The sequence below is a fragment of the Daucus carota genome, chromosome 2 (assembly GCF_001625215.2).
Source record: "Daucus carota subsp. sativus chromosome 2, DH1 v3.0, whole genome shotgun sequence".
Classification (NCBI taxonomy): Eukaryota; Viridiplantae; Streptophyta; class Magnoliopsida; order Apiales; family Apiaceae; genus Daucus; species Daucus carota.
Genome location: NC_030382.2, coordinates 29101281 through 29127004, shown reverse-complemented (window position 1 = coordinate 29127004; position 25724 = coordinate 29101281). Strand labels below are relative to the sequence as shown.

The window sequence follows — 25724 nt, the reverse complement described above, 5'->3', positions numbered from 1 at the left end:
ATATCAGATGCATGCATTATGCATCCATGTTGGCCAAGTTGGCTCTCTAGTTCTAACGCGTTTCACAAAATTTGAAGATAATTGTTCAATGGAATAATGGTGACAGCTGAGCATTGACTAATGCAAGAGCCAACAAGGGGTATTGGGGCTCTTTAGCCCCATCCTGAAATGAGCGGATAATACTATTAGATCCATATAGATCTAATTTTTTTGCATCCTTCCAAAATTAAACAAGCAAAGTTTTTAGCAGAACACTTTGACGATGACGAAGCTAACATTGGTGCTAGCTAACATCAAATTATTGAAGGGATATATAATATATTTTAAGTTTTATGATTCTGCATAGTACAGTAGTTGTGAGGTATATGATTTCTCTCACTCGACTATACATAAAATATCATAGTTTAAATTCCGAATTTCCTTTTACATATTTTTCCAACTTTTGCAAATATTTTGGATGTCGAGATACAACTGCAGCTTTCTTACTATCAATATACAGAGTTTTAGATCTCCATTACTGTTCTATACAATTCGGTTCAAGCTTTTCATCATCTTAAACACACTTTGTGACAGACTGGGACTCTCACAATGGGCAAGCCACATGCAGTTGACCCAAAGCTTCTAAGAAATATGGTACTTACAGAATTTTACGAGTTGATCGCTGCAGCAGAGGTAAATTCTTGGTTTAAGGGCTTACATTTTTGTGCCTTCGGTCTAAGAGTTTATACAAAAATTACTGTATTCAACAGAATTGTAGACTATGAGTCGATAAATCAAACTGCATTAGGTAATGTGATATGGATGTCATCTGTTAAACAACTTGTATCATAATTAACTGCTTTGATGAACTTGTATCAGGTAAATAGGAAGCATCCTTTGGCCAAGGCGATTGTAGAGTATGCTAAGAAATTTAGAGAGGATGTGGAAAATCCTGTCTAGCCCGAGGCTCGAGACTTGAATCTATTACTGGACATGGTTTGAAAGCTGTTGTTCATAATAAAGAGATAAATGTGGAACAAGAGCCTGATGTTGGATCTCACCATTAGTATTCCAATTGATGCAGAGGAAATGCTTGCAGAAGCTGAAGGAATGGCTCAAAGTGGGATTCTTGTGTCAATATAAACTGCCAAGCACCCCTTTGGAATTGTTGACGTAAGATCAGGATTTATGTCTTTCAGATACGAGCAAAGTCCATTTGTCTGTATGGTTAAAAAATCAATTTTTTTTATCAGAAAAAAAATAATCAATTTTTATTTTCAATGTGTTCCAAGGTAGATGACGAAGAGATGTATTCAGAACGATGTCTGGTTACGGATTTGCTTAAATTTATTAATATATGGCATACAGATACCTTTCAGAATTCAGACAAGAGTTTAGCATAACTAGAGAGCATCAAGTTGAATGGATAATAATGGCTTTAGCTAATTGAAGTTTTGATGAAGTTTTGAGAGTTTACATAAAAGAAAGTATTTAACAGTTCGTTTATACGCTAGCTTCGTGTGTCTCTAGGGTGCTTCTCACAGGCAGGATAAGAAATATGTTAATTACACAAGCTTAGTGTTCTTTAACACTAGCTTGGAGTAGTAATATTTTGTCTTATGTATACGAAGGGACGGAGCGAGGCTGGCGCCACGTGCCCCCAGTAACTTTTTTAGTGTTTAATATTTTCTATTATACAGATTTTATCAAGTATAATCTTGTTCTAATGGTTGAAGCATGAGTTTGTTACCGGAGCTTTTTCATTACTTTGACATGTATTTCAATACTTCTATAAAATATTTTATAAAATGTTAAAAATTAATATTGTTTTTCAAAATTTTATGAATTTTATCAAAAAAAGAAAAATGTGTCCCCTTGTCATCGGGAACCTGGCTGTGGGTCCGTCCAAGTGTACACATGCACGTCATGTTAAATTCAAACCAAAATTAACAAAATATGCAGTAATAACATTAGAGATAATACACATTGTTACAAGCAAATGTTATAGTTATAGAAACCAATGCGATTAAGTAGAATGATGCGGGTTTTGGGACCGGGGATGGACCTCGAGATAGGCCTAGACGGGGTCTAAGTCGGGCCTAGTAGGGCCGGGTCGGGGCCTAGTGGGACCATGGTGGGGCCATGGTTTGGCTCTTTAAGACTGTCTGGAGCCCGTTCAGGGCCTGGGAGAAGCCTTGGCGATGCCCTAGCGGGCCCGGGATGGATTGAGTGGGGGTGAGGGTGGGCCCTAGATGGGTGATGACATATAGGGGGTGGATGATGACATATAGGGGGTGCGTGAGGTCATTTAGGTATAGTTTCTCTTGGTTTCCATTTTACTTTTTATTTTAGTGGTCTCTATTTGAGCAATTGCCTATATATATATATATATATATATATATATATATATATATATATATATATATATATATATATATATATAGGCTCATGATCAAATAGAAACCATTTTTAAAATAAAAACTAGAAACCAATATAAGTTAGTGATATCCTCAGTACAATTTAGTGATATTCTCTTTACGATTTAGTGATATGTGTTGCACGAATTAGTGAAAACTTGCGGAAACTGCCCAGAATTTCTGAATCTGTTCTAGTTGCCGATTCAGGTGGTGGTTGCGGTGGTGGAGATAATGGAGGTGAAGGTGGAGATGGAGGTGGTGGACATGGAAGGAGCCTTTAGCTTTGTTCGGCAGATTTTTGGCAAAGATCTGGAATTTAAATCGGCATTAAGCTAGATATACGGTACTGTAGGTGAGGAAGACCGAGGTGGAGGTGAGGACGAAGGTGCAGGTGGAGGTGGAGGTGGGGGTGGAATGGAAGGGGCGGTGGAGGCCGGAGGGGGGTTGGATTTGGTGGTGATATAAATAATGGAGGCCGACATGGAGGTGGTGGCTATGGAGGGTCGGGCGGCATGGAGGTGGAGAGAGTAGCAGAGACTTGGCGGGGGTGGTAGGGTGAAGCTGCCGGAAGTGGGGTGGAGGGTTGGTGGGTTGGAGAAGAAGAAGGAGAAAGTGGGGTTGTTTGAGAATTTAGTGATATTCTCTTAGAAATTTAGTGATAGTTTCTAGTTTCTAGAATAAGGAGGTTTCTATTGGAGTAAAACTCTATATATATATATATATAGGGATAGGATCAAATAAAAACTTTTTTAAGTTACAAACTTACAAACTTTTTTTTATTCTCCCATCGTGTTAATCCTTAGTTATATAAAGTATCCATGTTGAAAATTCTTCAAAAAACATCATAATTTTTAAAAATAACGCATAAATAAATCGTGTTTTCAACACATTTATAACTGGGGTTCAACATCGAGTGTTGAACACTAATTATCATTGTGTTGAATATCTCTAAAAAGATGTTTAAACTATACCTCTAGGGTTTGGGTAGGGTCTAGAAACATAAATATTAGTTATATAACGTGTTTACCTATTTCTTACATTTAAAAATTGGTTTATGTACTTCTCCGCCACTATTTTAATCGATGTTCAACAAAATATGTTAAAAAAAATGTTGAACTCAAGTTATATATGTGTTGAACAAAAAAAGTTTGTAATTTGTAAGTTTGTACCAGAACCCTCCCCTATATATATATATATATATATATATATATATATATATATATATATATATATATATATATATATAGAGTCATGCTCCAGTGAGAACCAATCTTATGGTGAGATATGAGATCTAATCTCAGCCACTCATTTAAATACATTATATTCATCTCTCACTATTCATTTAATATTTTAATATTTTATCATCTTCTAATACAACTACCTATCACCTTCAACCACCGTGGACCACCACTACCAGCTCCGGCGACCACCAGAAAATCACCCCCGGAAAACATAAAATCACCATCGTCAAACATAAAATCACCACCGGAAAATAAAAAATCACCATCAAAAAACTAAAAATCAACGTCAGAAAATTAAAATTACCTTCGTAAAAATAAAAATCACCACAAAAAAAATGAGAAATCAACACTAGAAAACAAAAATAACCCCCGTAAAAATAAAATTCATCACACCACCACCACCCCTGTATCGAAAAAACCCCAACTACAAAACAAAATCACTAGCGTAGAAATAAAAATCACCACCAAAAAATGAGAAGTCAACACCATCACCATGTACAAAGCTCCAAGTCTGAAAAATCACTAATTACAATCAATACACCTCAATCTGAAAAACCCCAACTACAAAACAAAATCACTAGCGTAGAAACAAAAATCACCACCAAAAAATGAGAAGTCAACACCATCACCATGTACAAAGCCCTAAATCTGAAAAATCACTAATTACTATCAATACACCTTAATCTGAAAAATCACCAGCGTCGTTTTGATGCTTCCGGCGACGGTGAAAATGTTGCGGCGTTGTGGCCAGATGAGTTGAAGAATCTGAGGATTAAAGAGCTCAAGGAGATTGTGCAAGGACGCGGCATATCGACTGGTGGAGGAGGGCGACGTGGCTTGGGGCTAGAGATGAGAGAGAGGGGGGGGGGGAGCAGATCTGGTGTTGCGGCAATGGTGGCCGGGGCTGCTGGTGCGTGGTGGTGGTGGCCACAACTGCGATGACGGGAGGAGATGAAGAGATTGGAGAAGAAAGGAGCGGGGAAGGAGGACAAGTGGAGCTGAGATGCGGGTGAGGAGTGCGGCCGGTGGTGGGAGGGCGGCCGGCGGTGGCAGTGTGGTGGCGATGGAAGACAATAGAGAGAGAGACGAGGCAGTGGGTGGGTGGGTGGATGGGTTATAATATGTGTGGATGTGATTTAATTTAGGGATAAAAATTTGGGGCTGAGATTAGATCTCATATCTCACATTAGTTGGGATTCTTATTTGAGCACTTGCCTATATATATATATATATATATATATATATATATGGATAGGATCAAATAAAAACTTATTTAAGTTACAAACTTCCAAACTTTTTTTTTGAATTTTTTTTATTCTCCCAACATGTTAATCCTTATTTATAGAAAGTAGCTATGTTGAAAATTATTGAAAAAACATCACAGTTTTAAAATTAACGCACATTTAAATCGTGCATTCTACACATTTGTAACTGGGGTTCAACATTGGTGTAGAATATTAATTATCATTGTGTTGAATATATTTATAGAGATGCTTAAAGTATACCTCTGGGGTTTGGGAAGGGTCTAGAAAGATAAATATTGGTTATATAATACGTTTAACTTGGTTCTTACATTGAAAAGTTAGTTTATGTACTTCTCCAACACAATTTTAATCGATGTTCAACAAAATATCTTAAAAAAATGTTGAACTCAAGTTATATGTGTTGAACAAAAAAAGTTTGTAAGTTTGTACCAGAACCCTCCTCTATACATATACACACACAAACACACACACAGATATATATATATATATATATATATATATATATATATATATATATATATATATATATATATATATAGTCATGCTCAACTACAAACCATTTTAAACTAAAAACTAAAAACCACTGGCTCAGCCCACATTTGGAACATCCCAGCCCACCCAATAAAACCTAGCCCACTACTTTACATTAAAACGGCTACCCGCTCGATTAAAACACAACTGATACATACGCCTATACATACAAATCGGTTAGCTCTAAACACAAACCCACTTTCTCTCCATTCTTCATCTTCGATTTCAAGATATTATTACAGCGTATTATTGGTGTTTTGAGCAAAAAATTTCTGTTTTGAAGTATGATATTCTCATTTACACGTGATTTTCGATTTGACACAGAACAAATGTGAGTTTCTGCTCTGGAGTTCGCGAATATCAGTAATTTATAAAGCAAATATTACTAATTTGTAAAGCGAATATCACTAATTTGTACAACATAAATCATCGATTTCTATAACTATATCAACAGTCGCCCCACCTCCACCTCTTCCACCACCTCCATCTCGACCTCTGTCACCACCACCTCCACCTCCACCTCGACTTCTACCACCACCACTACCTTCACCTCCGCGCGCTATCGTAGCCCCTACCTCTCTGTCATACCTCCACCTCCGCCATCTCAACCCCACCCCCGCATCCTCCATGCCCCCTCCCCCTCCATGTCCACCACCTCTATCTCCACCACCGTCACCACCACCAGAATCAACAAACAAGAATAGATCTGGAAGTTTTCATTCAAGTTCTGGAGACTATAACGAATATCACTAATTTGTACAGCGAATATCACTAATTTCTAAAGCGAATATCACTAAAATGTGTAGTAGACATCATTGAATTCTCTATAACTAATCAAAGCTTGAACAACACTAAAATCCACGACTGAGCTTTAGTCATTCAAGACATTAGGAAAGAGGTTGTCGAAAAACATTGGGCGAGGGGAAGGAAAAGATGCAGGTGATGTTGACGGAGAATGAACAAAGGTGGTGACGGCGGGGAAAAGAAGATGATGTGATGACGGGGAAGATGAAGGGTGGGGCTGGTGACGATGATGGCGAAATCAAGGTCAGAGATGGATCGCCAATGATGGCAGATCGCAGGTGGCAGCGGTAGTGAGTTTTAGCTCAAATCACAGGAGGTATCACAGTAGGTAGGGGCTGTAAGAGTTGGTCGGGGGAAACTGGGTTTTAGTAATTGTAGGTGTGTGTTTTACTAATTGCAAGTGTGTGGCGTTGGCTGATGATTTGTTTTAGCTGAGTGTCTTTAGTAATTACAAGAGTTTAAATAGTGGTTTTTAGTTTTTATATTAAGCTTGGTTTCTATTTGATCATGAGCCTATATATATATATATATAGATATATAGGCACCTTATATGGAGTTACATAGTACACCATTGTAAATCATCAATTTTATTATAAATTCTATTATAGAATACAAATAAGACGTGATTCTAATATAGAAAACTATAAAATATATCTATATTAAGTGATTTAACACTTAAAATTTGATGAGAAACGTATATTTTCGAAACTGATTCCTACAACAGAATAATTCTGGATTATTATTATTCTCTAACAGAATCATGTTGAGATATTGCATAATTCTAGATGATTTTTCAAATAAAAAATTGTATAACTTTGTTTTCAGTTTAATAATCAAAATTTTTAATTATATTCCATAAAAAAATATAATAGATATATATTTTATGTATATATTTATAATGGTGTGCTACGTAACTCCATATAAGAGGGTATGCTATGGAGTGCTACCCATATACATACATATATATATATATATATATATATATATATATATGTATGTATGTATGTATATATATATAGGCCGGGTATCGTTCAATGAGGAACTGTCCTATTTTAGTAACCTGGTAACTTTCGATCTTAGCCACACAATTCACTTCTGCATCTACCCCACCTTTATGTAACTGCCACAGGTGCCCAGTAACTTTGAGTAACTGCATGCCATATAACTGTAATCCTTACAAGTTGATTAATTATTCTGTTTTGTATTCCATATTTTTTATTACTTTTATTTTGCTATAAATTTTTTGATTTATATTTTAATTTTTTTAAGTGCTTTAAACCATAATATTAACAAACAATGAAATATGAAAAATAAAATACAGAACATGCGAGAAAATTAAAATAAAAAATACACAAATTAAAAAAATCATATTATATATAGCAAACAAAATACAGAACCGGTGAGTAAACTACTAAGTATAAATAAATACAGGACATTGTATTTTTTGTTCTTCAATTTTCAATGTTATGTATTCTATGTATTGTATTATTTATAAATATATTTTATTTACCCTAATATGTGGAGTAGATTTGAGTATGTTTTATTTGATCACTACACCATAGATGCACATCAGCAACACCAAGAAAATGTTGTTGTAAGTCAAAAAAATGATGCAGTAACCCTGAAAACGGAAACAACACCACTTTTTCAGTGTTGCCTTTAGCACCGCTGCCGTAGTACCCTGTAGCAACACTTTTACAACACTGCATTTGAGGTTGCAATATTCACACAAGGCATCATTTCGTTTTACCTATACTAACATTCAATATGTGTTGCAATAAAGTCTGAATTTCTGTGAAATATGACCCCGCCAATAGGAACCACCAATGGGATGTTCACAAAACCATTTATTTATATACATTTCTCAAATGTAAAAACATATTTTATTTATTTCACTACAAAATATTCATCCATTAATACACATGAAACAAATACATATGTAACCTAACTGAAAGCACAACAAAAACAAGCACACCGCAAAGTGTTGTACTACTTTAAAACATTTAAATAGTTTATTACAAAAATAACACATCAAACAGCTCTTGTAGTTCATAATTGCATTATACATGAAAGCTGCATCTACTATGTCTAAGGTTTCACTTGACAAAGTTGCACCATGAATATCATCTCCCAGCCAAGCAACATCATAAATTTCACCAATTCATGTATTGTGTAGCCAAACCTAAAAAGATATATTGAAGAGAGAAAGTATGAAGTTAGAAATATAAAAAAATATCATAAAACTGCATATTACAGAAAAAACTAATGTGTATACAAACGTTATTTTGTAAAAAGGTGAGAATACTAAAATCTTATTTTCTATAAATAGACAGAGTTCAATCTCAATGAAATGATACTTTGAATTATGCTTTCTAAAGATGAATTTATAACAAGATTTATATATTATACAACCTTTTTAAATGAGATATCTAGCCTTAAAATAGGTAACCTACTTATCACGAACAATGATAATTGACACATATGAGCAACAGTATTTAATATAAAATAAATTAATGGCTTACATGAGTTCTAGAACAATATAAGCTCCTTCTCCATTAAAAATGCCAAATGCCAGCGTCGACAATTTTGTATTTGTTTTATCTCAGTACCTGCATATCGAAATAAGAGATCATAGGAACACATATATATATTTTAAAACATGTTTTAGTAATAAGGATATCTTTGCTTATCTATGTTTATTATCTTGTTGAAGGCTGAGTTGAAGCAGAAGTTGGTTGAGTTGTACTCTGTCAAGGACACCCAAGCTATCTCTGTTTTCATGTTCCGTACTCACTCTGGTGGGGGGAAGTCAACTAGTTCTGGGTTGATGACTTTGTTGAGACTGCTAAGAAATATGAACCCAAATACATACTCATCAGGGTAAGCTCTTTACCATATACAAGTTATAGTCATCTCAATTGCATCTCTTATATCTCAAAATCTAACACCAAAAAACTGGTATTAGAATGTGCAGCTTAACAAAGTACATAAGATGCGATTTGGTCATATGAACTTCAACTATTCTCGTTTAATTGGAAATCTGGTGCCAAAGTACCACATATTGTTTACCTACTATAGGACGATTATAATTATACATAGAAGGGAGACAAAGCAAAGTGCTTAAAGTCCCCTAAACAATTATATCTGACACAGCTTGTATTATGGGAGAAAAAAAAATATACCTTACATGTTGCAACAATTGCTAAAATCTCCAAATTCTATGATTTATATTGTCTTCACCAGACTCTGCAGGAAAAGAAATCATCAAGAGATAATTCTGCATGTGGAGCTTGCAGTCAAGTGTGTTTTCCTGCACAAAACTTCAATATATTTCAGCACAAAATTATAATTTTATTATTAAATTTATTATCTTCTAGCTTGGTCACATGAGGACCAACAAGAATTGCCCTGAATATGGGGAGATCCGAAAAGCCAGCCTGAAACTAGAGATACATAAAAGGCATCAGGAAAACTTAATTTTCTAGATAAGACAGTTGTTTTGCAGCAAAAACCTCTACTGAAAAAGAAACACCCAAAATCGTGGCAAAATTCTTTTGGCAGAAACTCCTAAAGAAGACAAGTCTAGTTCGAAGGCAAAATGTTCCAAAACAAAAGCATCAGTTACATAGTAAAGCTATATACCAGCATCAATGTAGCAATATATGTTCAATACTAGAGTTTCTGCCTCTCTCTCAGACTCTCTCCTTCTCTTCTCTTTTTTTCTCCTTTTCTCAAAAACATTCATGCATCATATTCACAAAAACACAAGAATATAAATTGAAACTTCAAACATAGAATACATTCGACCAATTTATCATATATACGGGATTTACCTTGATTGAAAATCCCAATTAAAATCCCGTGTGAAATCCCCAATTTCAAGCCGCTAGAAACAATCCTAATCACCTGTGAAAAGAAGCTTGCGAGACCTAGTCAGTACAAAATCCATGAAATTGGAAATGTAGTACCAATTAAAAGAAATCCTTGAAAACCCGTTAAACCCTTGAATCCCTTAGCTATTTCAATTAGCTGTTCCCGACATACGGAGAGAGATGCACCTTCAATTAGATAGACAACTGAGCTGAGGATATGAGTCGAGAGTTGAGCTGAGGGTGAGAGTCAAGAGGGAGCGGTGAGAGTTAATATCTGAACTGAGGGTGAGAGTTGAGAGAGTGGGTTTAGAGTCCAGAGAGGTTTGGAGGAGTATACTCGGTGTACGGTTTGAAAAGCCCTAATTCAATTTGTTTCATGGATCCCTAATTGAAACAGACCCAATCAAAATCTTAATTGAAGAGCCTACCTCATCTACAAGCCCCAATCATTAAAAAATAAAATCCTGATAACTTTTGAGCAACCTTGAAGACGAAGATGAGAGTCGGTGAAACAGGGTAGGCTATGATTTGTATAATACACAGAGAATGTGTAAAAGCTTGGGTACATGACTGTTAATGTTTGTTTATTGGGCCTCCGTTAATTTTTGTCCAAGTACAGGACGGTAAAATCCTTGCTTCAAACATTCACATCCCGCCACAAATTTTTTCACAAGTGGCTCATTTTTTATTTTTTATTATTTTATAATATTAATTTTTTATTTAAAAAATCATTAAATATAAAGTTAATATAAAAAATATTAATTTTATAAAAATGTCATAATCTCTAGAGTTTTGCTTTAATAATAAACTTTTTAACTTTTGAAAATTAAAATCGAATATTTTTGAAAAATTGATTCATTTTGTAAAATAAATATTTTATTCAACTAATTACTTTTTTAAGAGTTTAGTTTGATTCAAATAACTAAAAAAATTATGTCGTGATTCAGGTAACCAATCTGTTACCTTCGAAAATTATATTATATTTTTTTGCAAATGAATGCTTTTTAAAACATACAACTATTTATTTTATTATTATCATCATCAATAATATAATGTTAACGGCAATACTTCACACGTGTTGCGATGTGCAACATTTTTAAAGCCTAACCCATCATCCTATTACGTATACAGCAACGTTAGAACGTAGGTGCATCTATGGCGTAGTGGATACAGGACTACAAAGTATAAATAAATACAGGACATTGTATTTTTCGTTCTTCAATTTTCAATGTTATGTATTCTATGTATTGTATTATTTATAAATATATTTTATTTACCCTTATGTGGAGTAGATTTGATTTGAGTATATTTTATTTGATAGAGGACTAATGATGTTGTTTACACCTCCTTTTTTTTTATGTTGTGTATCTTTTAACAGTTAGTTTTTAGAAGAGTTACTAGGTTACCATATTTGTGGGTTCCTGAAGGAGAAGGCACCTATATATATATATATATATATATGTATATATATATATATAATAGTAATAAAACATCTTAATCATTTTTAAACTTCACATCTTATTTTATATAGAGGCTTGCTAGCTTTTTCCACATAGCCTGATCATTTGCTAAGTCACTTAAATAACTGGGCACCCAAAAATTTGGAGGAGCGCTTGATCGAGGACTAGGGCTATTGCGATTTGCCACAGAGCAGAATATACTGATCAAATTTTATTATGAAACCTATTTTACTTCTTTTATTTATGTACTTTTTGAAGAATTTTTATTTGAATTTCATGATTAGTTGATTTTGGGTAATTTTATTGACTTGACATCATCTAATTTCTTGTTGAAATATGTATGTTTACTTTTTATTGTGTATCAAGTTTTTTTGGATGAAAGTATGTAATGTTTCCCATATCCTCACATATAAACAGTAGTAACCGAATATACTGTACACATTCATGAAAATTTTATATTTTTAAAAAAACTCATTGTGCACAGAAGTAGCAAATAATAGTAGAAAAATCGAAAAAAAAACTATAACCGACTAATGGGTAACCGCAACTGAAAAACTGTTTTAATTGGTGTGGTTACGGTTAATGATAATTAAATACTTTCTTTTAATATATTTGAAATTGAAAAAGGTTCTTTTTGTTTTTGATATATAAAATCAATTAATATGGTCTTTCAAAATATTAAAACATCCTTTTAATAAATTTGAAATTGAAAATGATACAACATATATGATATCAAAAAGGTTTATTTTTTGATATTTTAAATACAAAAATTACAAGAAAGTTTCTTACAAAAATTTGTGAAATTGGAGAAGATAATTATAATTTTTCAATATAGTCTATCCTATTAAGTAAAAAAAATTCTAAAAAATCTTAACTATGAAAAGTAGATTGGATAGTTTAATAGTGTCTTTCATCAATAAATATTTTTCATATTGGATCTTTACCATTTACAACTTTTTTCTATTAAATTCAAAACTGAAAAAAGTAAATTTGATTTTTTTAATATGATTTTTTTAACCCATAGAAAAGTCTTTTACGGCATATTGGCAACATGAAAATGTAATTTTTATTTTCGATATTTAAAATTCTTAAGTTCTAGAAAATTAAAAATATAGATGTTAGCTATTAAAGAGAAGCCTCCTGAACGCTCCTATGGCTTCTCCTTTATCTAATGGTATTCATTAAAACTAAGGTGGTGTTTGGCCGATTTTAAAAGTCCGGCTTCTGGGTTTATAAAATTGAAGCACTTATTCATAACGTTTGTGTTAGAAGTCAAAAAGTACTCATAAGAATTTGTGCACACTAGCTTTTGTTTCATAACTTTTACTTCTGTCCCAAACAATTTAATGACTTCTAAATCTTAACTTGCTTTTAACTTCTACATCATTTTTTTACTTTAAGCAAGAAACACTTATTTTAACGTCAACCAAAAAGCCCTTACCCCTAGTGTGATTAGTGGGGTTATAATAATTCTTAGAGCATCTTTAATGGGGTTGACCTCGTTGGCTACACTGAACCTAAAAGACATTATGTAAAATTTGTTGAACCTGTAACATATTGTACTTCAATAGTATTAGTTATATTTGTTGGCTATAATTTAAAATAGTATTAGTTATATTGGTTAATTTATAATAGTATTAGTTATATTGGATGGTTAGAATTTAAAATATTATTAGTTATATTGGTTGGTTATAATTTAAATTAGTATTAGTTATATTGGTTGGTTATAATTTAAAATAGAGTAATTGACACTTTGCACCTCTCAAGTTTAGGCGTTTTTTCGATTTGGTCTCACATAATTTTTTTGGCAATATGCACCCAAAAGTTTAAAAAGCGCTTCGATTTGCGCCCCTTTGAAGACCCATATTCCGTCAAATTGACTGTTAAAATTAACAAAGGCAGGGGTAAAATAGTAATCTAGGGGGCGGGAAGAGGGGTTTGATGATAGAGCGTTTGTATTTTCTGATTTCACTGAAATGTAATTTAATAGTCAATTTGACGGAATATGGTCAAAGGGTGCAAATCGAAGCGCTTTTTAAACTTTAGGGGTCATATTGCTAAAAAAAATCGTTTCAGAGTGAGTATGAGGTCGGTTAAATTATTTTTAAAAATATAAATTTATATTGTAAATAAAGCTAAAATATATGATTTATTAAATACTTTAATATTAATTAATCACTGCCATTTCACCAAAAATAAATATTATTACATTTAAAAGTTAAATAATATGAATATAACTTTTACTATATATATATATATATATATATATATAATTTATATAATATAAATATAAATTAATATCATATAATGTTTGGGCTATTTGATCTATTCGGTCCGGACCGAAATATTTTTTTAAGAACCGGACCTAGCGGAATTTTATTTCGATTCATTCAGAATCGGACCAAATTTGTATGATACGGTTTGGTTTTTTGATGTAGTTTCGGTATTTTGCTCACCCCTGACCGAGACAGGTCATAAGTCTTCATTTCTCGCTCATCCTCTTAAGGAGTGAGGAGATCCAAGAATATATGTAGTTGCCTTTAAGAGATCCAAGAAAGGACTTAGTGTATAAAACATACTTCCTCCAACCGGGATCATCTTAATAAATGAGGAAGCCAGACCGTCCCAAAGAGCTCAAATATGGAGTGCCCTCACCAAGGCTAGGTTAGCGACTTCAATAGCTAGGGACACCTAGAGCCACATCATTTCTAGCAACCACCCCTCTCTTTGGGAAGGCTAAATAATTTCTCATGCTGGCGGCCCATCTATGTTTGGCAGTCCAACATAGCTGTGAACATAAGGGGCTTGTGAAATCCACGAAATGAGCCCATTTTGATGGTCCTTTAATTATGGGTCTGCCAAGGCCCACGACAGTTTCTGGCATAACATCTTATTAATTAGAACAAACTCTTATCCTACCTTCATAGTTTCATACGATCATCCCTTCCTCTCCTCGTTATCTCCGCTTGAAACTCTAACTTCCGCATCTGCCTCTCCTTCCTAATTTCCCTTCTACACCCGCTCCTCTTCTTTACTTATCATCTTTTTAAAGGAAAAATTATATCACCACCATCCACAACAATCATCATAATGATATTTTTGGTATATCATATATGTGTTGATTTGTGTCCAATTCATGCCTAATCGGTAAGCCAATATCATATTACTTCTTATTTTGGATTTATTTTTGTTGTACATATTTCGATTTAATTGAATTTGGATTTAATTGATTTTTGAGTTATGATCTTTTGAGTTCTGATCTCAGATATAAAGTTTCCAATAAAGCATAAATTGATCATGATGTAATGTAATTACATGAAAGTCTCGATGTGGCACACTTTAATCATTTTTAATCTTTTAGTATGATTCTTTTCTTAAAATCATAGATTGTATTTATCTATCTATTTTTTTTGAATTAGTCCATAAAATTTTATATTGCAAAAATAATTTGATGTTCATCTTGTTTCAGTTTTGTGAAAGAATTATTTGAAATAATGAAGAAAATGCTCCAGTATGATTTGAAATCCGCGTCCTTGGGACATGTGCTGCGCAGGTAATCTCTTTTATGATAGCTAATATTTTGCACTAGTTATTCGTTTTAAGTTTAGTAAATTGTCTTGTTACAAATTTTATTATAAAATTTTTGAACAAACGGATTTATTTGGACAAATGATTATGTTTTTAATTGATAAACAAATACATATTTGATGTGATATAAAAACTCCATCAGTGAGAATCTTAATTTCAATTAACATGCCAACTGTTTATGAGATAAATACATCAATAAACATAATTTTTTATAATATGTTTCATACTTTCCAAATACAATATTGATATAAGTTCTATCATTTTATATTGTTATATTTATATTATATAGTACAAGTGTATTACATACTTTAAAGTAACATTGTGATGTGAAAAATGTGACATTGTGCATGCAACCACCTCTTCCTTTCATGTCTTATCAACCACATCATTTTCTTCTCGTCTTGTTTTCTTCTCGTGTTGTAAGAGATTTTTAGTTACTATATGTGTAGGTACCAAAAATTTATTACTTTTCCAAATATTATGTGCAGGGAGGATGTATCATGAGGTCATAACATTTATACTATTTTGACTATAATTATCTATGAAAACAAATTTTGGCTTATAAGATTTTAAATTACAAAATTTATATCTTTATATTGTGCTGACTAGATCATGTGATATAAATATTTAGTATACGTACAAATATTGTTATTATTTCATCAGTATTAAATGTTACTCTAAACTCACAGAGAGGATTCATCTCTCCATTATATCCGTGATCATGGATCACATCCTCAAATGCTGCTGCTGCATTCTGAGGCACTCCATACCAGGTCTTCCTCTCACCAGTGTGCATATAGTTGAGGCTATGCAGGTCATGATCTTTTACGTGCCATGCGAACCAGATTCCTATATACACCATTAGGCATGTAATACCGGGTATATCATCCTTCACAAATCTCAGCAGACACCTTCTGGACCTCGCTGCACCCCTCAAATTCCAGTCCGTATCTCCCACATTCAAATCATCACTCAATCCATCTTCTCCCCTCCGCTTCTCCAACTCCACAACTGCTGATATGTGCATGTCATTCGCATACTCAACCTCGAAGGGTTTATTAGCATCAGCCTCCCAATAAAGACTTTCAATCTCCAAAGGACTTAAAGCCCCCTTATCTATCGAACTTTTCTTGAAATAATTCCTCTCGAAAGACTTGGCCTTTGCTTCAAATTCCTCAACAGTGTAACTCTTCCCACTCTCCCTCACAGACTTAATCACAGGATGGCCTTTTCCTGGGCAAGAACCAACTTGCTGCACCCGGGTAGTGAACGTAGGCCTTAATTCGCCTTCCGGGGAGGCAGAACAGGCCGCCAAAGACTTATTAAGTTGAACATATGTGGTTTTCATCAAGGCCAATGAGACAGGGGGTATAATTTTACATATGCCATAAGCAGAAGCTTCTTTCTCAATTTTATGAATATAATCAATTGGATCCTGAAATTCTTCAAGGGTCGGACGAAACTCAGGGGCTAAAGGGAGGGTTTTAAGCCATTGCAAAACCTCTGTTTTGTTTCAAGATATGTGTAGCTTTCAGAAAGGCCAGATGGAGGGGCTTTGAGGAAGAGATACGAGAGAGACAGAGTAAAAATAAAGAGAGAAGTTGTGCTGGTATATTGTATGTTTGGGTACTTGGTACCGGTAATACATAAAGTGGGTGCTCCTGTTTTTCGATTCAAATTTTTTTCTTTTCTATTTTCCTCGCAGAAAAGAAAGAGAATCGGAATGTGTGAATTTGTTTTAACCAAAACTTTACAAATAAAAACGGTTATTTAATGAATTTCGGATTTAAGTAGGATGAGAATGAAGATATTTTTTTAATGTGTTTGTTGTTCAGCCACCTGCTTGTGATTTTATCATTAATTTTCAATATCATATGTATGAATTATCGTCTTTTGTTCTTAAATTGGATCTCATCTTATTGAATTTGGTTCACACTCTTATCTCAAATGCTTACAGCTGTGTACTCTGTTTTTTTAATATTATCACTTTAGTGGAGTGAAAGAGCTTCCAAGTTTAAAATGGTATTCTTTGTCATGTGTCCTTTTGGTTTGTTGATTTTCGGTCTTCATGTGATGAATGAAATGTACATCTAATTTCTTTGTGTTTATTTGTGAAATTTTAAGTTTTTATTGAAGTAATGTCGTAAAGTAAATGAAATATTGTTGATATGGAGGAAATAATTGAGATATTGGATTTTCATTGTAATGAGATTGTATAGTATCGTATTTTATATATATTCATAGTATGCATGTCGTAGAGTGTCAAATTTTGTATATAATGTATGAATTACATAGTATCATATTTAACATATACAAACTGTACAGTATGATTTTATATATTTAATACAGAATGACAAGTTCAGATTTTACGTCAAATCAGCTATAATTTGTTAATATTTGTAAATACCTTGACTCCACGTTAATTACAATGATAAATGAGCAAAATGAATATTATTATAGATTGATAATATATATATATATATATATATATATATATATATATATATATATATATATGATATCATCTCCAATGAAAAGTTGCAGAGTATATGATCTTGAAGTTTTCTCAAAACTGCATAATATATGACAGAAAATCAGATAGTGTTTGTAAGACTTCAAAAATAAAATTTATCATAAAAGAATATTGGATGAATAATTGCAAATAGATGAAACAAATACTTCTACATAATTTACTTTAGGGACTTTAGGGTGTTAATATTGTTATATGCAAACAGAAGGAATTGAAAAAGACATATATGCATGAAAAGATTGATATAATAGATTTCCCTTGTAATAAGATTGCAACTTTCGTATTTATTGACGTCAAATTTTACATATACATATTAGGTTTACAATCAATCAATTTGTAGTGCTTCAGATTTCAAATATAATCCTGTTGCAAAGTGTTAGATTCAACATAATACAAATCATTGAATATGATTGGAAAAAATGATTTGTAGAGCGTGTTTGAAGAAAAATGTGCATGTTAATATTGAAGAGTATTAAATAATACATATTATTTTTTGGTGATGTGAGAAGCATAATTTATCATCTAACTAAAATCGAAGAATATTGAATAAATGTATGTATATAGATGAAATTTTTCATAATTTGATTTGGTAATAATTTCTTGACAAGTAGAAGGAATCTTTTGACATGTGTGGAGAAAAGATTTGAGATAACATACTTCCGGTACAATGAGATTAATTACATAATATCGAGTTGTGTTTTATACATAATGTGGATTACATACTATAAAATATTACATATACATGTGTTCGAACCAGTTTTCTGCCTGATTGGGTGATCGGATCGACCTGTAAAGAGAAGAATGTGATGAATGTTCCTCTCGATTCACTTCCGATGTGAGAATAAGCAACTAGGTTCAAAAGTGAGTGAGATGGTAACTGCAAGTGCTCTGTGCTCTACCAGCTCTTTTATTCCCATAATTCCCGTCTCCTTTGGTCATGGCCGAGGGGATCAGAGGTGGGGAAACTCAGAACAAGGGGTGTGAGCGTTGAAGTCCAATGTCCGGTTCTACCTTAGGAAGACGTGGTCTTCGTGTGTTCAAAGAATAGGCTTTCATCTAGATAGGCTCAGTCTGATTGTGTTTGAGCCACTGTAGTCAGTATTTGGATCTGTCTACACGAACCTCCAACTGTAGAAAGCTCTCGTTTTTCTTTAATCCCCTCCATTCTCCCCAAACATTTCAGACCCCACTTTAATTTAGTTAAAAAAGCTCTCTCCAGAACAGACTGCTGCCTGGAGTTTGCTTTGGTAATAAAGCGGATTTTTAATGTGTGTATTTATCGTATTTTATGTATATATAAAGTACCAAGACAGGATAGGTAATAAATTTAATTTTTCCAAAAAAAATGTTTTGTTCTTAATTTTGTACTTTTACACGATATACATATACATTTTCCTCCTGCAGTTCCTTGCATAATTTACAGTGATTGTGTACTTCAAACCTGCTTAACCATCTATCAAAATCCATGGCATATAAACAAGATAACAAAAATTGATATACAGAAGATATGAGCACTATAATTGCATAAATTTTTATCATGTAGTTTGGTTCATCTAAATGTAAGACAACATTATGTGCATTCGTTTTTGGCTGAAAATTCTATTCTGAAATTGAAAAGGCTTAATGAAGCTGCCTGAATCGACGGCAATGCATGTGAAGAAATTTCCAAGGACATGTTAAACTAGAAACGAGCTCGTCTTTTCACCGAGTAGCCTTCTTTGGAGGGTGTTTTGCAGTTCTTGACCTGAGTATAGTCCTCGGTCCACCTTCCGACTTTTCAGTGCCATGGTCCCTAGTCTGTTCAGGCAGATCGGAGTCTCCTCCTGGACTGCCTTTACCTTGTGCTTATTCTTGTAAGTCCTTTTGTATACAATGATACGTTAATCTTTCGGTGCCTTCACAGATTCTTCAGCTACAGGAGACTTGCCCCTTGATGTAGGCTCAATATCAGCAAGTCTCTTCCTCTTCAACGTGGCTTTGGTTCTCTCAGAGGATAAACAAATTGTGTGACTTCTTGATGATTTTCTAGGCGTTACATCAGCTGAAGTATATTGACTTAGGTTGGCACTGCAAGAAAGATTTGCCCCCAGCTTTGCAGCCCAGTCAGCGTTCCCAGGAAAGGACCCTTCACTATCTAGAGCTGACTTGATTCTCTCCTTATCTTGTTCCGTGGCTTCCCTGAAGAATATTTCACTCCAAATATGATCTTCCCCCAGTTCATCAGCCACTAATTTTGTTTCAGCCAAAAACTTGGGATAATCTGCAAAATATGCATCGCTAAATTTTATAATCTGCAAAATATGCATCGCTACATACATACATACATATAAAATAAAAAAAACTTTTAGCGTCGGCATTTTGTAAAATATAACCGACACTAAAAGGTATAACTTTTATTTTAAAGTGGACTGTAGGCAAAGGCATTCTACAAACCTAATGCCATAAGTCAACCCTTTAGCGTCGTTCTTTTGCAACCTGACGGTATAGGCCAATCCTTTAGCGTCGGTTAACAAGTCTTTTGCCTCGCAGTTTAGCCGTGATATAGTAGACTTTAAGCGTCAGCTTTTTAATCGAAGCAAGAACATACCTATAAAAATTTCACCTTCAAACTGCAAGGGCTGATCTTGATTGTTCTTGGAGCATTTTCTTCATTGTTTACGGTATCGAAGAACCACATACTCTCCATTTGAATAAAAAAAAATCTTCTGTAAAATAAGATAATACCAATGAAATCAATGTTCTATATCTATTTTTGATTTTGGTTCAATTTTAAATATAATTTAAAATTTTGAAGATGATGAAATTTAAGAATTTATGTATAATCACTTCATGAAATAGATATCCATGGTGTATGTATGTATATAAGAATGCTTAAAAAACTTATTTAGGCCATCACTTACCAATTTAATATGTGGTTGAAAATTACGTATAGATCATTCATATCACACGATTGGTTAAAAATAAGACATATATGGAATGGGACCATAAAAATAAGAGAGATGATGGTATGAAATGAAGGTGAAGAATATAAGATTGGTTTTTTTTATAGAGTGGTATGGAAGGATGTAGAATTATCTAGAAATTTCCCGAGTATGTGAGTGTTGGATATAAAGAAATATATATATATGACACACGATTGTTACAAAATAAAAGGCTGGCAATTAGAATGACCTCGAGTGTTTCCTAAATAAAAATTAAAATATGTTTTATTTCACTCAAACGCATTATGTTTCTCTTTAATGCACGCTTAGCGGCAAAGGAAACCGAATTACGAAAAAAAAAATATGATAAAATTAAATTTAGTTTTGCATACATTCTAAAAAAGACCCTAAAGTCACATGTTCTCATCCACCAAAAAATGAGTAGAACATGACCTTGGACAATGAATTAAGATAATAAATGTAAAATTATAAGATGCAATTGAGGAAACTGAGAATATAGACTTACATAAAACCGAGAAAAGAAGATGTGTTATGAAACCCCAAAATCCAATTCATCTATTCAAACCCTAAAATCCAATCAAACCAATCGGGTTAAAAATTCAGCCGGGTCAAAGCTAGGTCACAAAGTTGTGATTTTTCAATTCAGGTCTAAATTGGGACTCCAATAAAGGATAGTTCTTGAAACTACCAATTGAATTGAGCTATAAACAGGACGGACCTGAAGTAATGTAAGATTGTGAGGGAGGTTGGGTGGAAGAGAGAGGGTTAAAGAGGGAGGGTGAAAGGGATATGCATGGTTATGGAGAGAGATGATGTCGGGATAGAAACAGTCGAGAGAGAAATGAGAAAATAGAAAATGCAGAAATTAACTTATTATTTCGTTATGTATGTGGGATGTTTTGTGTAGGGGAGCCGGTATTTTATTTTTTAACAAAGCTGCAATAAGGTATAGATTGTTTTAATAATTAATGTCGAAAAATATGATTTAACACGGCTCTTATAATTATACAAAAAGCTAGGAAATTACTCACACTAGAAAAGAATAAAGCGAGGCACAAGGACAAGATGGAGAAGTGAAGAGAATCCCTTGTAGAAGAGCCCGTTTGGCTGAGCTTATGATTTATAATTTTACGTGTCTTATGAATTAACGTGACTTATGTGATAAGCTGGGAGTTTAAAATGTCTGTTTGGGTAATTTTGACTTTTTAATAATGATTTAAAAGTTAATAAAAATATATAAACAAAAATAAAATTGATTTAAGGGTAACTTATGACTTAGAGAAATTTTTATCCAAAACAATTTAAAAAAATATAAGTCACTACAGAAAAAAGTACCTCAAACTAACTTCTGGGTTTAGGCCAGCTTGTGGCTTATTTCTGACTTTAAGCAGACTTCTGACTTATTATTACACTGACAGACATTGTTCAGCTTAAAGTTGAATACAATTTTTAGTCCCAGTTTAAAGCGAGGACAAACAGGCTCGAAGTTTGTAGAGGGGTAAATTCTCCTATTTTTCTCAATTATTCAACATTTCATGCTTTTCTCAATTAGTTTCTTTCTATAATTAGTTCAGAAATGCTATACTTGTCAACATGTGTCAAGACATATTATTCGATTTATGATTGTTGGATGATAATGTGTTTGGTTTTTCGGTAGGCAACAGAGCACTTTTATGACTTATTACTTAACATGACTTATGACTTAACATGACTTATGAGAAAAGCATGGGAGCTTAAAATATCTGTTTGAGTAATTTTGACTTATTAAGGACTTATTCGTTATCAAAAATAAATAATAGAAATAAAAGTGATTTATAGGTCCCGGCTTTAAACCGGGACAAACATGCTCTAAAGCATACTTCTCCGGCCAGGGTCATCTTGAAGTGAGGAAGCGAGGCCATCCAACGAGCCCAAGTATGGAATGCCCTCAACAAGGCCTAGGTTAGCAAGCCCAATGGCTAGCGACCCCTAGAGGCCACATCATTTCTAGCAGCCACCTCCTTGGGAAGACTAGGTAATTTCTCTTATTAGCAAGCCCTTTAATGCTATGTAGGGCGGTCCAACTTAACTGTGTGGACCGAAGTGACTTGTGATATCCACTAAATGAGCCCATCTTGATGGTCCTTCAATTGTGGGTCTGCCCGGGCCCATGAGAATTTTGGGTATAACATCTCATTAGAATAAAACCCTATCCTACATTCTTAGTTTGATACAATCATCCTTTCCTCTCCTTGTTATCTCCGCTTGAAACTCTACCTTACCTTCCACATCAGCCTATCCTTCCTAATTTACCTTTTGCACCCGCTTCTCTTCTTTAACTTATCATCTTTTTAGTGTAAAAATTATATCACCACCATCCACAAAAATCTATCATTGTTATGATATTTTTCGATATATCATATGTACAATGATTTGTGTCCATTTCATGCATAATCGGTAAGCCATTGTCATATATTTACGCCTTATTTTGGATTTATTATTGTTTGTACATATTTGGATTTAATTGAATGTTGGATTTAATTGATTTTTGATCGAGTTCCGATCATTGAGCTCTGATCTAAGATATGAAGTTTTCGATAAAGTATAAATTGATCATGATGAATGTAATTACATGAAAGCCCAGTGTGACACACTTTAATTATCTTTAATATGTTAATATAATTTGTTTCTTAGAATCATATATTTTATGTATCTTTGTATTTTTAAATTAGTTCATAAAATTTTATATTGCAAAAATAATGTGATGTTCATCTTATTTCTGTATTTGTGGGAAGAATTATCCGAAATAATGAAGAAAATGCTCGAGTGCGACTTGAAATCCGCATCCTTGAGACATGTACGGTAATATGTTTTACGGTAGCTAATGTTTTGTACTATTTATTCATTTCAAATTTAGTAAATTATCTTTTTACAAATTTTATCATAAAAATTTTAATTAATAAATTTATATCGGCAATAATTATGTTTTTAATTGGTAAAAAAATATATATTTTTATTTAAGCATTAATGTTTTGTCAATTTTTTTATTTCACCGTTTCATTTTTAAACCACATGTTTTCATTAAAATATATTGTAATAAACTACAAATAAATATTACACTGGCAGACCCTCACTTTGTAATACTTTCTTGTTTCACATAAAAGTGATCTGCAAATATCTTTTACATAGTCAACCAGGATGTGATTTTTTTTACAAAACTAGAAATGGTTAAAGAAGTTATGCATTACATAGTCAACCAGGATGTGATTTTTTTTTACAAAACTAGAAATGGTTAAAGAAGTTATGCATCTAATTTAATGTAAGGGTTACGAAGTTCAGGTAAACATTCAGAATGAGTTGGCCAAGAAAAAGTGCGTTGGCCAAGAAAAAGTAATATCAAAGTCAATGGTACGTAACGCTCAACCATGTATATGTATAAAGATAACACTAATTAGATCATTTAGCTTCATTTGAACGTATAAGTGGATCACCTACAAATTTTTGGTCTCGTCTGCACCCCTCATTTCGAATTAAGTTACACTTTGATAAATCTCATTTTTGCACTCATTTCAAATTAAGTTAGATCTTGGTATATAATTGCGAAGTTAGATCAAACAAACAATTTTATTTAAGTAAAATTTAATTAGAATGTTTATTTAAATTCTTTGCTATATGAAGATATAGACATCAGTACAAGGTGATGTTTAAAACAAAATACAAATCACTTTCTTGTGTAAAACCTGATGTTTAAGCCTTTGATTAGTTAGTGTAATTACATGTTCTATGCCTTAAATTGCAAGTAATATTAGTATTAACTTAGTTATAAGTAATATATTTTGTAAGAAATGGTGGCATAGACATCTGAATATCAGTAAAAAATGATGTGTAAGTTAGGTTTAAACATCGGTTACCGACTGATGTCTAGTATAGACATCACCGACATCAACATCGGCCGAAAAAAAAGAAAGACGTTGGCTGGAATCTGATGTCTATTAGCTGTTTTCTTGTAGCGTGTCCATCCTGCTAACATTTGGACCAGGCGCCTCAGACGGCCGAGGCTGAAGAAAACCCTCTCCAATATTAAGATCACCATAGAGTTCATCGTACTCATCTTCATTGTCAATCAATTCATCCTGGCGCTGCATGATTTGTGGAAGGGGCCAAATGAAAAGAGACATGGAACACTTTAACCAAAGTGATATGTCAGTGTAACCAGCATGAGCGTATATGGAAGTTACCTAGAATATAAGAATGCTGTACTAGAACTGTATATATGTCATTGCCATGAACTTCTTCAACAACTTTAATATGTTAAACATTTCTGTTAATTGCAGCTCATACTCGTTGCCTAAAATTGAGAAGCCTAATGCCCAATGGAGTTTGGTTCTGCGATTAAACTTGTGTACAGGTAATTTAATATGTTAAACATTTCTCCAGGAATGAATGGACCGTAGGAACTGTTATGGGTAGCTGCTCGAGGATCAGTTGCTGCTTTGGTTAGTTTTAGGACCATAGCACGAAGTTTGCATGATGGGTCGGCATGGACAAAGGAGGTGTTATGAAGCTGTGGATTAGTGTCAAAACTACTAACATTAACTGTTTATATCTTTGCTCTTAATGTACATAAAGATATGTAGATAATTTTTTTCTCTGTATTATGACAATTCAGTGACCAATGAATTTATCTCTTCAAACATCTTGATATTCCTCTCTTTTTGTTCACAGTTAAGTATGTATCTGCGAGCTCAATTGAAAACACAATCCAAACCTGACTCGTTATGAACATGCTATCACGACTCACTCAATTTTATGCTCAAAATGACTTGTCAATGTGCGGCTTTGTTACCCACATTTTCAAACACAAATATGGTATAACGAATAAATTGTGGTGCCATATGTTTGGTGAATATTTATAATAAATGGATTCGAGCCAAGTAAGGAGACAGAACAGAAGTCTGAATTACTAAAGGAGGGATAGGCAGAGCAGTGAAAAGATTGCAAGAGACAAGATCAGAAGGTTGATAGGGATGCCTGGAAATTATATGTTTCAAGAGAGGCACGAAATATTATGTGGGGACTAATAACATTGAATTAATAATACAATTCACTAGCAGAA

At 33.3% G+C, this 25724-nt stretch overlaps 2 protein-coding genes and 2 long non-coding RNA genes across 5 annotated transcripts; 2 read left to right on the top strand and 2 right to left on the bottom strand.

Annotated features, from left to right (window-relative positions):
* Window positions 1-22: 22 nt before the first annotated feature.
* On the top strand, window positions 23-1423 carry LOC135150594 (uncharacterized). Its single transcript, XR_010288744.1, has 3 exons — window positions 23-361; window positions 574-672; window positions 859-1423. It is a non-coding gene; the product is annotated as an uncharacterized LOC135150594 (long non-coding RNA).
* Window positions 1424-2110: 687 nt separating this feature from the next.
* LOC135150487 (glycine-rich protein 5-like) lies at window positions 2111-4579 on the top strand. The gene is made up of 4 exons (XM_064086814.1): window positions 2111-2214; window positions 2548-2651; window positions 2749-2852; window positions 4337-4579. Exons 1-4 carry the CDS (start codon window positions 2111-2113, stop codon window positions 4577-4579), a joined length of 555 nt encoding a protein of 184 aa, XP_063942884.1.
* A 1261-nt stretch (window positions 4580-5840) lies between these two features.
* Window positions 5841-7393, bottom strand: LOC108207306 (uncharacterized). The gene is made up of 2 exons (XM_017377764.1): window positions 7306-7393; window positions 5841-6139 (listed from the first exon to the last, which is right to left on the bottom strand). Exons 1-2 carry the CDS (start codon window positions 7391-7393, stop codon window positions 5841-5843), a joined length of 387 nt encoding a protein of 128 aa, XP_017233253.1.
* Window positions 7394-8160: 767 nt separating this feature from the next.
* Window positions 8161-10672, bottom strand: LOC108208925 (uncharacterized). Of its 2 annotated transcripts, none has more exons than XR_001804456.2 (5): window positions 10296-10672; window positions 10071-10143; window positions 9420-9680; window positions 8760-9079; window positions 8161-8419 (listed from the first exon to the last, which is right to left on the bottom strand). It is a non-coding gene; the product is annotated as an uncharacterized LOC108208925 (long non-coding RNA). The 2 variants fall into 2 exon arrangements; XR_001804455.2 differs by having other exon boundaries at window positions 9420-9547.
* Window positions 10673-25724: the final 15052 nt, after the last annotated feature.